A 13,782-nucleotide genomic window follows, 5' to 3' on the forward strand; every position below is an offset into this window, starting at 1 on the left:
GAGGCTGGAGGATTGGCTGCAGCCTGGACGGGTTCACTGCAGAAGGCCCCTGCTTGCTTTGCCTCGCTGCGCCGCTGGCTTTTCCTTGCAGCTGGCTGCTGCCAGGGAAACAGCCTGCAGCCTCTCCCGGCCCTGCTTAGGCCATCAAAGCCTCCTTTCCTCTGTGGGACCCTTGGGATTTGAGGTTGGGCTTTTCCAGAGACTCAACCCGGAGCAGGGAGGCGGCTTTCAAATGCCTCTTCTGTACCTGGGTCATTCGGGAAGCTTTGCCACTTAGAAGGTGTGTGACCTGAGGTGAGCCTTGGAGCCTTTGTCCTCAGCAAAGGGAGGGTAACACTACCCATCAGATTAATTGTGATAATTAACCGTATTCATCCATATGCATATTTATGCTGGGGCCTGTGCATAAACATGCGTGTGTGCACATTTATGTGGCCAGTGCTTGGTGCCGGGAGCTGTGGGTAGAGGGCCGGAAGGGAGAGGAATGAAAAGATAAATGAGACAGAGCTCACCGTGGAGGAGAGACGCGGTAAACAGATAATTAGGTGCAGTGTGAGGGGTGCTGTGACGAGATGGGCTGTGCGAGTGCTCTGTAAACAGACGAGGTGGCAGAGGCCTGCGGTGGGCTGGCCCGGGGTCAGCGGGAGCATGGAGCGGACTTTGACCCAGCTCCTGGGGCCAAGCTGGGGCTTCGGGAGCTGGGCGTGGGGGCGAGCTGGTGGCCTCGGAAGACCAGGGCCTGGGCCAGAGCCCTCCCAGGCTGCTGTGCGTGTGAGAGACAAGACAGCGGGTGATGTTAAAATGTTCCTTAGAACAGGGGTCCCCAACCACCCAGGTGGCGGTCGGAGCTCCTGTCCCCACCTCCAGCCCCACCCCCACATTCTCAAAAAAAAACCCCAGTTCTGGTGCCAAAAAGGTTGGGGACCAGTGCCTTGGAAGACAGAAAGTCGAATGGCGGTTGCCAGAGAGTGGAGGCAGGGCCGTGGGGTGGGGGCAGGCACGAAGTTAATAGGCATGAAGTTTCCGTTTGGGAAGATGGAAAAGTCCTGGACACGGACGGTGGTAACTGTTGATCCACAGTGTGAGAGTACTTAATGCCACTGCATCGTACACGGGGAAATGGTTAAAACGGTAGATTGTAGGTTATGTATATTTTATCACAATACTTTAAAACAGTTCTCTGAAAAAACTGGTCCTTTGGGAAAAGGCAGTCCCTGGCCAGTGCCCCCGCCCTCTGCCCAGGGCATCTCCTCGGCCCGTTCTGATGCCGACGTGTCCGGCTGCATTCACACTTCTTTGCTGTCCTGCTTCTCGTAGCACACTGAGCGGCACCCCTGGCTCCCCCGCGCACGAGAAGCCAGCAGGCCGCCCCTCCCCCGTGTGCCTGAGACCTGTGTGGTGGTCTCCACTGCCTTGCCCACTTGGCATAAGCCGCTCACAGGAGAAGCCCAGAGAGTGCATGGGAGGCAACCTCGAGGCCTGTCTCTGCCTGTAGGAGGTGGTTGTCCCGGGGTGGAGGGGCCTTGCTTGGAAGGAAGGCAAGAGTCGACAAACTCTGAGGGCCCCCAGGAAGTGGTGGACGGGGTTTGAAGGCCCAGAATGAGGCATAGTGGGCATGGGGGGGGGGCAGTGTGCAGTGGGTGACACGGCGGGGCTTTACTCAAGGCTGTTGCTCCCATCCACCCAGGGGAGAAGGGAGGTGCTCCCTGCCACCTCCCCTGCCCCGCACCTCCCCCCCAGCCCCACAGGGGAGAGTCAGAGGAAGATGAAGTTGTCGCCTGCAGCTGTGGGTGGTGCCTCCTAAAAGGGCCAGGGGCTCCGCCCCACGGGGGGGAAAAAAATGAGCGTCTCAGGGTGTGCTGGGTCTCCTTTCAAGGCGACAACAAAGAGAAAAGCAAACAAAACCGAAATCTCTAGCAGTTCGATCTGATGTGCAACGAAGGTGAAACTCTAGGTGTATGCGTGCAGGCTGCTCTCTTAACCGAGTCCTCGGCAGTCCGGAAGCAGTTATGAATCCTGAGCACGGGCCAGGTGCCCGGCTCCACGCCCAGTCTAAGCAGATGAAGTTTCTGCCTCCCAGAGGCGCCAGCGGCAGGGGAGAGGGGCGGAGAGCGGGGGTGGGGGGGGGGGGGCTGGCCTGGCCGGGATGGCCTCTCCCATTGGCTTCCCCGTGTGGGTTATTGACATGAAATGCCCCTTTTTGGGGAGTGAGTGCCCAGCTTCTCCCCAGAGATCTGATGAGTTGCTTTAGTCCGCTTGCCCGTGGACCTCCTCCTCTGTCTCGGTGGCCTGCCCAGTTACCCTGGCACCCAGAGGGCCAGTGAGGGGCTCAGGGTGGGTTCTGGGTGGGTGAGGTGAGCAAGGGGTCCACGGCAAGAGTTGGTAGCTCCCCCTAAGTCCAGAGCTTTGCTTGGTGCAGGCTCATCGGGGTGGGAGGGGACAGGATGGCAGGGGAGCGTGGGAAGAAAGCAGGGTGGGGAGCTGCCCTGGGGCTGGAGCTGGGCAGAGTACTCCCCTGCCTCCCCATCTGCCTGCCTCACAGAGGGTGGTGCCTCGGACGGGGGTCCCGCAGGGCTGTCTGGGAGGGGACTCGGGGTTTGCTGGGTGCCCGCGCGGGCACTCGTGGCCGTCTCTGCCCTGGAGCCGGCAGTCAACAGGAAGCGAGTCCAGGGTGAGAGGAGGGTGTGTGGTCCTTGGCAGGATGTGGATGCCTCGAGCAGCTCTGTGGGGCCCGGAGCCTGCCCCAGCTTGAGGTGTCGGTGAGGCAGCAGGTGTCTCGACAGAGCGCCGCCACGACAAGGAACGAGCTCAGCCCGAGTGGGCCGTGGCACCCCACCCCTGCCTCCCCCGGAGTGCCGTGTTTGGGCTCTGGGGTGGCTGTGGGGCCCAGGCGCGCCGCACTCTGCAGGCTGCCCGGGCCCACGGGCTTTCTCACACACGAGAGAAAGCCTTGCGGATGAGGGGATTTACGCCAGGGAGGGGCCCCCCAGGCCAGGGAGCCCCGTGGGTTTGAGCAGGGAGGTGGGAAAGACAGTCTGCATCCTGGGCGGAGGGCGTGGGTCCCGCCATGCGGGGATGGCAGCTGAGGGGAGAGACAGGGCCTTCTTGCTGCACTTGCATTCCTGTGTTTGACCTTCTGGCCCTGCTGGCTTCGGCCCTCAGTGCCCAAGTCCCGTGGAATTCTCGCTTCCGCTTCCGCTGGAGGCCTCCCCTTCCTCTTGCTGCAACCACCCCCGCGCCCCACGTTTGCAGAGCCCCCTTTCCCTGGGAGGCTCTCTTCCTGGACGCAGGCCTGCCCCAGGCTGCCCCTCACGGCCAGGAGGACAGCTTGGCCGGGGTCCTGGAGTTCCCTCTGCCCACGCTCATGCTGCTCTGTGTGCCTGCGGCCTCGTCCAAGGAGGACTCCGGATTAGTTCTGGCTTTTATTTTTGCCTTTTCCCCAAGGTTCTTGTCCCTGTTTGCCATCTCTTGGGCTTTGTCCCCAGACAGTAGCAGGCTCAGAGTTGAGGTCGTAGACCCCTAGAGCAGAAGCCGCCTTTCAGGGTGCACTTGAGTAGTACCACTCCCTCAAGGGAATTTGGCCATTTCCACTAACACTTAGGTGGGCAGGCCCTGACCTCCCAGCTGCTGCACTTCTGGGACCCCGGCCTGCAGAGACCCATGGGTGCACAGAGCTCTAAGTGCGCCCGTCCACTGCGGCAAAGAAGCAAATCGGCCCAACGGCCTGCCATTGGGGAACTGGGTGCCTAATCTGTGGGGCGTCCCCTCCATCGAGGGTTGGGCAGCTGTGACATGAGCGAGACAGGCCCGTGTGCACAGGGCGATAGGTGAGGGGAGCTTTGCTCTCTGAGCAGCAACACTTACAAAGGACAGTTACGACTACTCTTCGTGTGAGTCTTGTAGCAAGTTCTGTTCTTAGACTCTCAGGAACAAAGCAATGCGTTTCTCTTTGGAAGGGGGACCTGGGACCACGTGCTAGGGAGGGTGTGCCGTACAGACTGCAGCTGGGGCCTTGGTGCTCCTGGGTCTGAGCACCTGGGTCAGATCAGAACCGTCTGGGGGTGGGGGGCTCCTGAGTAGAAGTAGGGGTATCATGGGGAGCATTTGTTTTTAATGGGGGCTGCAGAAGGCTGGAGAGTGCTGCGTCAGCTCAGTGAGTGTAGGTGTGGGGCTGCGGCTTCGGCCGTGGAGCCAGGCTGGCAAATCTGGTTGTATTCTTCCCCGGTTTCTTAAGTGGGAGTCTGTGGGTCCCTCGTCTTCAGGGGGCCAGGCCCATGAACCCCTTGAAACTGAGCAAAATCGTGCATATGTGAACATCATGCAAAGCCGCACAGACATTTATGTTAGCAGAATCGTCTGGGCAGAGAGGGGTACGACTTTCACTGGCATCGCAGAGGTCAGTGGTCCCAGAGAGGCTGGGACACTGGCCTGACCCTCTCCCGTGTTCTTTCTTCTTCCTTCCAGGTGGAGAACAGCGACACAAAGGACCCTGCGGTGACCTCCAAGTCCCCGTCCATGGCCCAGGACTCGGGCTCCTCAGAGCTGTTACCCAATGGAGACTTGGAGAAGCGGAGTGAGCCCCAGCCAGAGGAGGGCAGCCCCGCTGGGGGTCAGAAGGGCGGGGCCCCAGCAGAGGGAGAGGGCACAGCCGAGACCCCGTCCGAAGCCTCCAGAGCCGTGGAGAACGGCCGCTGCACCCCCAAGGATGGCCGTGGGACCTCCGCGGAAGAGGGTGAGTCCCCGGTGCAAGGGGCAGCCTCCATGGGGCTTGCCTGAGGGTTGGAGACTCGGCGCCTCACCGGTCCCTGGAGGCGTGGGCTGGGCCCGAGAGCTGAAGCTCTCCTCACCCAGGCTGTGCCTCCTGTGCCCAGGAGGCTACTGGCTGAGTGCAGCCTGAGCACAGGTTTTTTTTTGGCCCATGTAGTATTTTAAACATTGAAACATAGTAATTGCCAATATTTAAAAATCAAGACACTTCTCATAAAAATCTGGAGCTTTTGCTTCTTGTGGGGGAAAAAAGCTAGATCTGGCAACAGTGTGGGTTTGCAGAATGCTGATGGTTGCTGGGCTGGGGCGAGCTGTCCCCATCCCCCGGCCCCTCCCCCCAGGCGGGTTGTACACTTGTCTCCCTCAGCCCCTACCCAGCCTGCCCACTCTCCCAGAAGACCTGTGGCTTTTAGGGATTGCTGTGTTTGTAGCCCCTGGCCTGGGCGATCGGGGGCAGCAGGTGCCCTTGTGGGCATTAAAAGCCCAGTGAGCCTCCCCCAGCCCGGTTGTCCGGAGCCCACCACAGTTTACGTGACTGGACTAAACTCTTTCTGGGACAGACTGGGGTGGGGGAGGGGCGGCGGCCAGTGCATCGCCCAGCCTCGGCCTCCTCTTCCTCCCTTCCTCCAGGGACTTCTTGGCCTAGCCCCGGAGTCCTGGAAAATTGCCCACTATTCCCTTTCAGGTTAAGCCAGCGATTTCAGGGCCAACCAAGCTGTAAACATGCTAGTAATGAGCACAACTAGCATTTGTACAGGGCTTCACAGTTTACGCGGCGCCTTCTCACACATTATCACATGTGCTGCTCCCGGGGCCCTGCCAGGTTGCTTTGCATATGTGCACTTTAATTCCAGAAAGCCTTCCTTCCAAGTGCGTGTGGTGGAATGAGTGAATTGATTAATTGGCATAAATCATTTTGTATGGATCCAAACCTAATATTCATACAGGATTGAGAGCATCTCCAGAAAAAAAAGATTTCCAAATTAATGGAAAAAAAAAAAGTCCTTCATTTATTATTCATCTGATATTTATGATGCTCCCACTATGTGCAAAGAGTTTTCTGAGGCGTTCCGTGTTCCTTGTTTTACTCCTCCAAACAGTCTTCCTCCAGAGGAATTATTATGCCCGTTTTAGGGTGGGAAACAATGGAGGCTTAGCGAGAAGGAATGACTTGCTCAGAGGCCCCAAGCCCATAAGCGGCAGGGCCGGGTTGCCGTCTGTCCCGGTCTCTGGCCTCAGAGTTGGTGTGCCCTTCCACTCTCCCCTTTATCCTGCAGGGGGTGTTGGGAGGGCTGGCCCTGGGCCCCTAGCCTCACCAGAGTGAGTGCCTCCAGGATGCATCCTGACGTTTGGTGGGAGTGTTCAGGGGCCTGAGTGGAGGGAAAGGAGGAGGAAGGGGCGTGGCCACCATCCTTCTGGTAAAAAGGCCAGGTATGTGAGAGCAGAATCTGCCCGCCTTTCCTACCAAGGGAGCTGGTCCCAAGAGGTCTCCGCTGACTCCCAGCTTCCTGGGAGCCCCCTGTCACTGGCACCCAGGTCCGGCCCAGGGCCCGGGCGGTCCTTTCTGGCTGGCAGGATGGAACCATAGCTCCAAGGCTGCTTTTCACCTGGGGGGTTTGCTTTCGGTCTGGGATTTCCCTGTCTCCATTTCCATGTGTTCTCAGGAGCTCCTCTTTCAGTCCGTCGACAGGTATTTATTAAACACCCTTTTGGTCTGTGCCAGGATCTGGAGAAATCCTCCAGAACAAAAACGTAGTTCTTGCCCTCAAGGACCGCACAGTCCGCTGGAGAGACAGACACTAATGAGAAATCTGCACTGAAAAGGGCATGATTATACCCAGAGAAAAGCTGTCAAAGGGAAAATAAACATGATCCTGTGAGGCACCCTAACAGAGGAGCCCAGCTGGCCTGGGCTGTTCCCCCTAAAAGCTGAAGGAGGAGCTAGGCCTCCCCAGGAGAGGGGTGGTGCAGGCCAGGGCTGAGGGCTCCCAGGTGGGAAGGTGCAAGGCACTTAGGGACCGGACAGGACCCCACAAGGCTGGAGTGCAGAGGGCAAGGGAGGCAGAGGGCAAGGGAGGCAGACAGGCGAGGGTGAGGGGAAGAGCAGACGGGCCCGGGGCGGCCTTTGAGGCCACCCTCCCAGGGCTGACACGGTGTGCTGTACATCTTGGAAAGAGCAGTTTGCCGTCTGGATCCTGGAGTGGAGTGAACAAAGGGGCGGGAGGCAGGGCGAGGGCTTAGGAGCTGCTGCAGGCCCAGAGGCAGAGAGGGTGGCTCGGATAAATGAGGTGGACACAGAGATGGATAGCAGTGGACAAATGGCCAGGGACAGGAGGGGAAAAGGGAGAGATGGTTCAAGGGTGACTTCCGCATCGGGCGGACCTTCCTCAGAATCTCAGTGCTGAACACAATGGGCAAAAACACTCCGAGTTTCCTTGGTTCACTGAGCCGGGCCTCAGCACTCCTGCTTGGCTGCCACAGCCCAGGCACCGGAGAGGCCGGCAGGGGTTGGAGCTGGTGGGACCCTGAAGGCCGCTGTGAACTGCCGGATGCCGAGACTGGCGAGGTGTTACCTAGAGAGTGGGCAGTGGCCCACTGGGGGCTTGGCCCCCATTCCAACGTCAGCCACAGAGAGTATGCGCTCAGCTGCTTGGTTCTGAGGAGGAAGGAAATGAAGGACCCAAGGAGGAAGGGACCGGGCCCTGTTCTCCCTTCAGTTCCCCTTATTCCAGGCTTCTTCTGTTCAGGGGCCTCCTTCTGTCTCTCCTGGAAGCCTTCTCACTCGGTCCCATGCAGGGAAGATTGAGGGCTCTAAGGCCGAGTTCCTGTGGGCGGAGCACCCTCCTGTGGGCACTGCCAGAGCCCCAGATCCTGAGAGGACAGCCGGGAGAAGGAGGGAGGAATGGGGGAGATGATGAGTAATCGGGACGAGAGCCACCTGGCCAGGCAGGTGGTGGCCTTAAGAAGAAGGCTCCTGCACTCCCAGCACTGATGCCATCACTGTGCTAACAGGAACGCCAGTAGGGTGGCTTCCTTTGCTCGAATGTGTTGAGCGCTCTGCATCCTCTACTCCGAGTGGTCCCCCTGGCATCACCAGAGAAGTTACAAATGCAGATTCTCGGGCCCGCCCTAGACTTGGGGAACCAGAATCCGCATGCTAGAGAGATCCTCATGGTTCCAATGCGTGTTAGAGCGAGAAGCCCTGCTCTGTGTGTGTTCTTTCACCTCGTGATCCTGCGAGAAAGACTCTTTCACCCCCATTTTTCAGATGGGGAAATTGAGGGTTCAGAGAGTTCGGTTACCCACCCAAGATAGTACGACCACTAAAGGACCAGCTCAGGGTCGGCATGGAGCTCCTCTCCCCTCATCCCGAGCACCCAGTGTCGGGCCGGGGACTGCCCTCTGGGCAAGCCTGGCCCCAGCCCTGTCTTTGAGATTTAGGTTCATTTTAAAGGGAATTTGGGGTGGCCCCCTGCTGAGTATAGTCCCAGACCAACAGGTAAGTGTTAGAAGCACCCTGTCCTCCCCCTGCCCCTAGGACCACGCCTGCCAGGGCCAACCTGGGAGGCATACAGCCACCTGGCCCCGCCTGTGACCCTGGGTCTGGGCCAGGAGCAGATGGACTGGCTGCAGAGGAAGTGTTGAGAAAGCAGCTGACCCTCCTTGACTCTGGACAAGTGTCGCATTCTGAGGCAGCGCAGTTTGTTGTTTTGCTTGCTTAAGTGTGTGTGTGTGTGATATCACTCAACTGGGCATGTGCAGAGGCCAGTCTGTCCAGGAGAAAATTCCGGAGAGAAGGCAGCTAGAAACTACATAAGGAAAAGTAATTCCGTTTGGGAGAACGTGGGGCCAGGCATGAAGAAAAGGGGAGCATCAGGTTGGTGCCGTATAAAGTGAACTGTCTTTCCAGCTCAGGTAGTTAAGTCACGCCACTCCCCGTGCCTTGCCTCAGTATCCGCATCTGCAAAATCCAGGGGCCGTTGGAGTACTCCCTCATCCTTACCATTTCTTTCTTTCAGCAGTTGATTTGCGTTCATTTGCATGAATAAATGATTTCCCCTAGATCAAATGTCACAGAGGGTCCGGGTAGGAAACGTGGGAGGTCCTGGGGGGTGCCATCATCAGGTCCGAGGGCAGGCGCCCCCTCCTGGCAGCGCAGAGCCCCGCCAGGCAGAACGTGCTGGTCGAAGTGGCACAGAGCACTTGGGGGGCGGGGGGCGGGGCTCCGCTGGCTGGATGGCGAGCCCTGCTCCTGGGGCCCGATGAAATGTTGGGGAGCGTGCAGTGGAGAGACGACGGGGCCTAAAGGAAACACATTGGAAGAGACTGAGAAAGTCCCAGTGAGACCTTGAGAGGCCTGTCATGTAAAAAGCGTCAGCGAGTACCGCATGCGCCGGCGACTGACTTACGCGCTTCCTCCCCCCGCCCCGCCCCCCGACCAGCTTGGCCCTGCGGGCGCGGCGCTCCCCACGTGTACTCCCGGGAGTGCGGGCCTGCAGGGTGCCCCGATGCTGGTCCTGGCGCCCGGCTCCCCCGGGACTCTAGGTCCCAGGTAACCCAGAACTGCCCGGCCCCTGGTCTGGTGAAAACATCCTCTGGGGGCTGAGGATTCAGAAGCCTTCATTCACATGAAGGCATGAAGCGTTCATTCGCCAGTGCTGTAGCGGGTTTCCGCTTCTGAGCCAGGCTGTTTTTTCCGTTTTTGCCTCTCCGTGTCCCCCTCCACCTCTGCCCTCCCCGCTCCTCCCCCCACCCAGCTACCTTGAGCCAGCCTTAGTGACCTTCCTGCGTGTGGGCCCACACTAGGAACTCTTGGCTTCAAAGAAAGGAGTTCTGGGGCTCAGGTAGGAGGAGGGCTCACTCCCGCTGACCGCCTGTAGGAGGCCCAGGAGTGCGTAATTAACCCCGCCCCCGGCCACCTCTGCACGGCAGCCCACTCCCACTGCGGGTAGAGCTGGGCCAGGGACCTGGCCTCTGGGAGGTGAGGACACGTACAGGACCAGGGTAGGAGCGCAGGGATATTAGGAAGGAATGTGGCTGCCCTCTTACCACGGACCAGGAGCAGGACAAGGAGTGAAGAACGTTCTCCTAAAAACCTTGGCTCCTGGGGCTTCCGCCCGCAGGGGAGCCCTCCCTCCAGGAACTGGAGGCACGACCCAGGGGAGGAATTGCAGGGAAGAGGCGCAGGGAACTGCTGCCTTAGGGAAGGGGAACAAAACTAACCTGTATTGAGTACCTACTGCACGCCGAGCCCCATTCTAGGCGTTTAATGTTCCCAGTCACGTAAAGATTTTAGAAGGTTTATCTCCCTTAGCTCAGTGAGGACACAGACCTGGAGAGGTTACAGGGGTCTCAGGGAGGTGGTCACAATGCAAGCCTTCTAGAAGGAAGGCTGCGCTCAGGAACCTGAGAATGGGGCGGGGAAGGGGGTAGAGGGGCAGATATCAATCATGGAGCCGTAGTTTGGGGACCGCAGGAAGATCTTACAAATGATCTCCAGCGCCTTTATTTTCCAGATGAGGAAACCGAGCCTCATAGAAATGGAGTTGCTTCACCAGAGTCTTGCTCCAGTGGCCCTATACCCCACCGCTCTCCCCACCCCAGGGCCCCACACCCCGAAGCGAAAGTTCCAGTCCGGAGCCAGGGGAGGCTGTGCAGGCTGGGCCCTTCTCTGGGGAGGGGGCGCTGGTGACTGGGAGGAATGGCGTGGGGCTACTTCTGCAATAGATGACCCCCTCTCTGTGCCTAGGACAGAGTCCGTGGGCCTGAAACCACAGCCCCGGCTTTTGTTGCCCGGAGTTTTGGGCCTCCCGCCCTGCCCCAGCCCCTCGTCCTCTGCTCTGGCTGTGCTCTGAGTCCTCGGGGCCAGCATGGCGCCTGGTACCTCGTGGGCCGTCACGCGTGACACACGAACAACCAAGTGGTTGGAGGACCCCTGTCCCCACGGCAGGCGCCCCAGGCTCAAGGTGGGGCCTCCGAGCCACTCCTGCAACTCCGCCGACAGGCCCTTTGTTCTTCCCTCTCCACAGGCAAAGAGCGCAAGGAGACCAACATCGAAAACATGAAAATGGAGGCAAGTGTTTCCCTCAACCCCAGGGGCTCTGTGGATCCCGATTCTAGCAGAAGAAAGCCACTGATCTGACCAACCGTGGCACGTGTGTGGGAGCAGAGCCTGAGGTGGCCCCTGTCCCCTTCTTTACATGCCCCTCTGTGCGGAGGAGAGGAAGTGGGTGTGGAGGTTGGACGTACGTCCCCAAGGTGCCCGTCTAGTCCCTCTCCAAGACCAAGCACCTGCCCTCTTGGTGTTTGCCCATGTGCACCGCCCCCCGCCCCCAGCTGCTCAGTCTCCAGCCCAGACAGGGCCTCCTTGCCCAGCACTCGGGGGGTTGGCACCTCTGGCTGGGAGTCAGAACTCCTGGGTTCTTTCTGTTCGAGGTGAGTGCCTCCTCAGTTTCCCCTCCACGAGGAATGGACCCTGCGGTGGGGCTGTCCGTGCCCACCTTAATGGCAGTCTGTCTCTCTGTTGTCTCTCTGTCCTAGGGCTCCCGGGGCCGGCTTCGGGGTGGCTTGGGCTGGGAGTCCAGCCTCCGCCAGCGGCCCATGCCGCGGCTCACCTTCCAGGCGGGGGACCCCTACTACATCAGCAAGCGCAAGCGGGACGAGTGGCTGGCACGCTGGAAAAGGGAGGTGAGGTGCCTTCTGGCCTGGGCCCCAGCCAGTGCCACAGTGACGGAAAACCAGAAGCTAGCTTCCGCCGCCCCCCTGAGGCTGTGGCCAGTGTCCCTCGGGCTGACCTCTTGTGCTTCAGGGGGCTGCTTGATCCCTAGGCAGGAAGCGGTTCCTTGGTTCTTCCAACAAATGTTTATTGAACACTAGCTGACTATCGGGCAGTGTGCTCGCGTGTGACTCCTGTGCTCGTGGGGTTGCCGTTCTGACGGGGGAGACGGGCAGAACACAAGTAAACGGGCTGGAATGGGGGATAACACAGGCCTGCTCTGGGTGGGACGGTCAGGAGAGCCTTCTCGGAGGAAGTGACGTTTAAGAAGAGACCCACAGGAACCTGAGAGCTGGCCGTGTAGGAGCAGGGTGGGAGAGAATATTCTAGGCAGAGGAAACAGCACAAGCAAGGCCCCGACTTGTTTGGCAGAATGAAAGACCAGTATGCGCGGAGTGAAGTGAGCAAGGGAGACAGTGGGACCAGACGGGGCTGGGAGGCGGCAGGGGTCGCATCCTTCAAGGCCTTGTGGGTGCCCGCCGAAAGCTGGTGTGATTCTAAGTGTGCTGGGATGCCATCGGCGGTCTCTGTGCAGAGGAATGATGGGAAGTGGATGGAAGGGGTGGCGGTGGAGACACGGGACAGGTCCAGGGCGGATGTGGGAGATAGAATCAGTAGGGTATGCTGATGAATGGGAGGCATGCAGGGGAGGGAATGGAAGGAAGGGCTCAAGGATGACCCCCAGGGGTCTGGCCTGAACGCTGATGGTGGTTGTGTCGCGTCATCAGATGCGGAAGACTGGGAGGAACAGGTTTTGGAATGTAGAGTTCAAGGCCAGATGCTGAGGTGCCCGGCGCCGCCTGAGCGGAGGAAGGTGCGGGCGGCTGCAGACACAAAGGTGGGGAGGGAGTCGAGAGCAGAACCTGGCGTAGAAGTCCGTGGAAACTGATGAGCTCACAGCGGGCAGTGCGGGGAGGGTGTCGAGGCGGCAGTGGGGCGGCAGCAGCGGGCAGAAGCCAAGTTTCAGGATTGCATTTATAGAAATCCCTACGTTTATGGGCCTCATAGAGAGCAGGGGTGGCAGGCAGCAGGGACAGAGCAGAGCGGCCTGGGAGGAAGAAGAGAGTGGAGTCTCAGAGAGAAGGTTCTCCGGGGAGAGTGGCCACCCAGCCCTGTGGAAGCCGAATCCGTTGAGCCATGACCATCGCCTCTGACGAACTGGAGGTAGCTGGTGGCTTTTCTAAGAGACGCTTTGGTGGGGGTCGTGGGGAGGGTGGGAGCCAGCCCGTGCAGGGCTTCAGCAGTGAGAGAGGGGCGGAGGCGGAGGCGATGGAGAAGGAAGGAAAGGCCGGGGAAGACCAGACCACCAAGGACGGGGCTGCTGTCCTGCCTGTTTGATCAGGGAGAAGACTGTTGACCCTCCAACACGGCGAAGGGAGCGGAAATGGGAAATGCTGTGAATTGCCACCACCTGGGGCATCTCACCGCCACTCTCACTTGTCTTCACCCCAGGTCTGAAAAGGAAGGCATTAGCCTCAGCACATTGTTTGGGGATTTGCTCTAGAGAAAGTTCAAAATAGGGTGGGGATTTGGCGACCTGATTGTTTTCAGGCTCTGGGAAGGCAGACGTGACTTTGCTGGTAGAGCCTAGAAGGGGGGCAGCCAGTGCCAGTCTAGCAGGAGAGAGGGACTCGGCTTGGCCCGAGCAGTAAGTGTGATCTCCGGGATAGGAAAAGAGGGGGACCATTTCCCTCTCTGGTCAATTGCCCAACTCTTGACCTCCTGGAGCGAGGGGAGGAGCTTTGCTCTTTAAGCCCTTGTTATGCGTGGTGCTGTTTCTGCCCTTCCTTAGCCTTCGGGCCAGAAGCTTAGATCTAAGAACTTTCAGACCTACAGAAGCTTCTACAAATTCTGTAGTCCTCCAACTGCTCCCTTGAAGAAGTAGTGTGGAGGCTTGCCCTTAGTTACGTATGGTAAAAAAGGAAACCCGCCCTGGCTGGCATGGTTCAGGGGACTGAGCTGCAGACCGCGCAGGGAACCGAAAGGTCACCAGTTTGATTCTCCGCAGGGCACATGCTGGGGCTGTCGGCCAGGTCGCTGGCTGAAGGCGGGCGGGCAGGGAGGGGGCTGGGGGCTTGCGAGAGGAAGCCGATTGATGTTTCTCTCCCCCTCTTTCTCCCTCTCTTCCCCTCTCTCTAAAAAGTAAGTAAAATCTTTAAAAATAAATAAATAAGGGAATCTTTTCTCAACTTGCTGGGAAAATGAAGATAATAGGTACATTTTCCCAATTTTAAGTTTCC

General features: G+C 59.0%; 1 protein-coding gene across 8 annotated transcripts in view; it reads left to right on the forward strand.

Annotated features, from left to right (window-relative positions):
- DNMT3A (DNA methyltransferase 3 alpha) overlaps positions 1-13,782 on the forward strand; it is a 111,178-nt gene that overhangs the window by 60,108 nt on the left and 37,288 nt on the right. For all 8 annotated transcript variants that reach the window (XR_006786359.1, XM_045844616.1, XM_045844615.1 and 5 more), the window contains 3 exons: positions 4,465-4,732; positions 10,797-10,840; positions 11,308-11,454. Coding sequence is in view for 7 of the 8 variants with exons in the window: in XM_045844616.1 (XP_045700572.1) it covers positions 4,465-4,732; positions 10,797-10,840; positions 11,308-11,454 (459 nt within the window). In the remaining variant the exon portion in view is untranslated. The remainder of the gene's footprint in view (positions 1-4,464; positions 4,733-10,796; positions 10,841-11,307; positions 11,455-13,782) is intronic.

Source organism: Phyllostomus hastatus, unplaced genomic scaffold (genome assembly GCF_019186645.2).
Source record: "Phyllostomus hastatus isolate PE091 unplaced genomic scaffold, TTU_PhHast_1.1 phas_contig_402, whole genome shotgun sequence".
Taxonomy (NCBI): domain Eukaryota; kingdom Metazoa; phylum Chordata; class Mammalia; order Chiroptera; family Phyllostomidae; genus Phyllostomus; species Phyllostomus hastatus.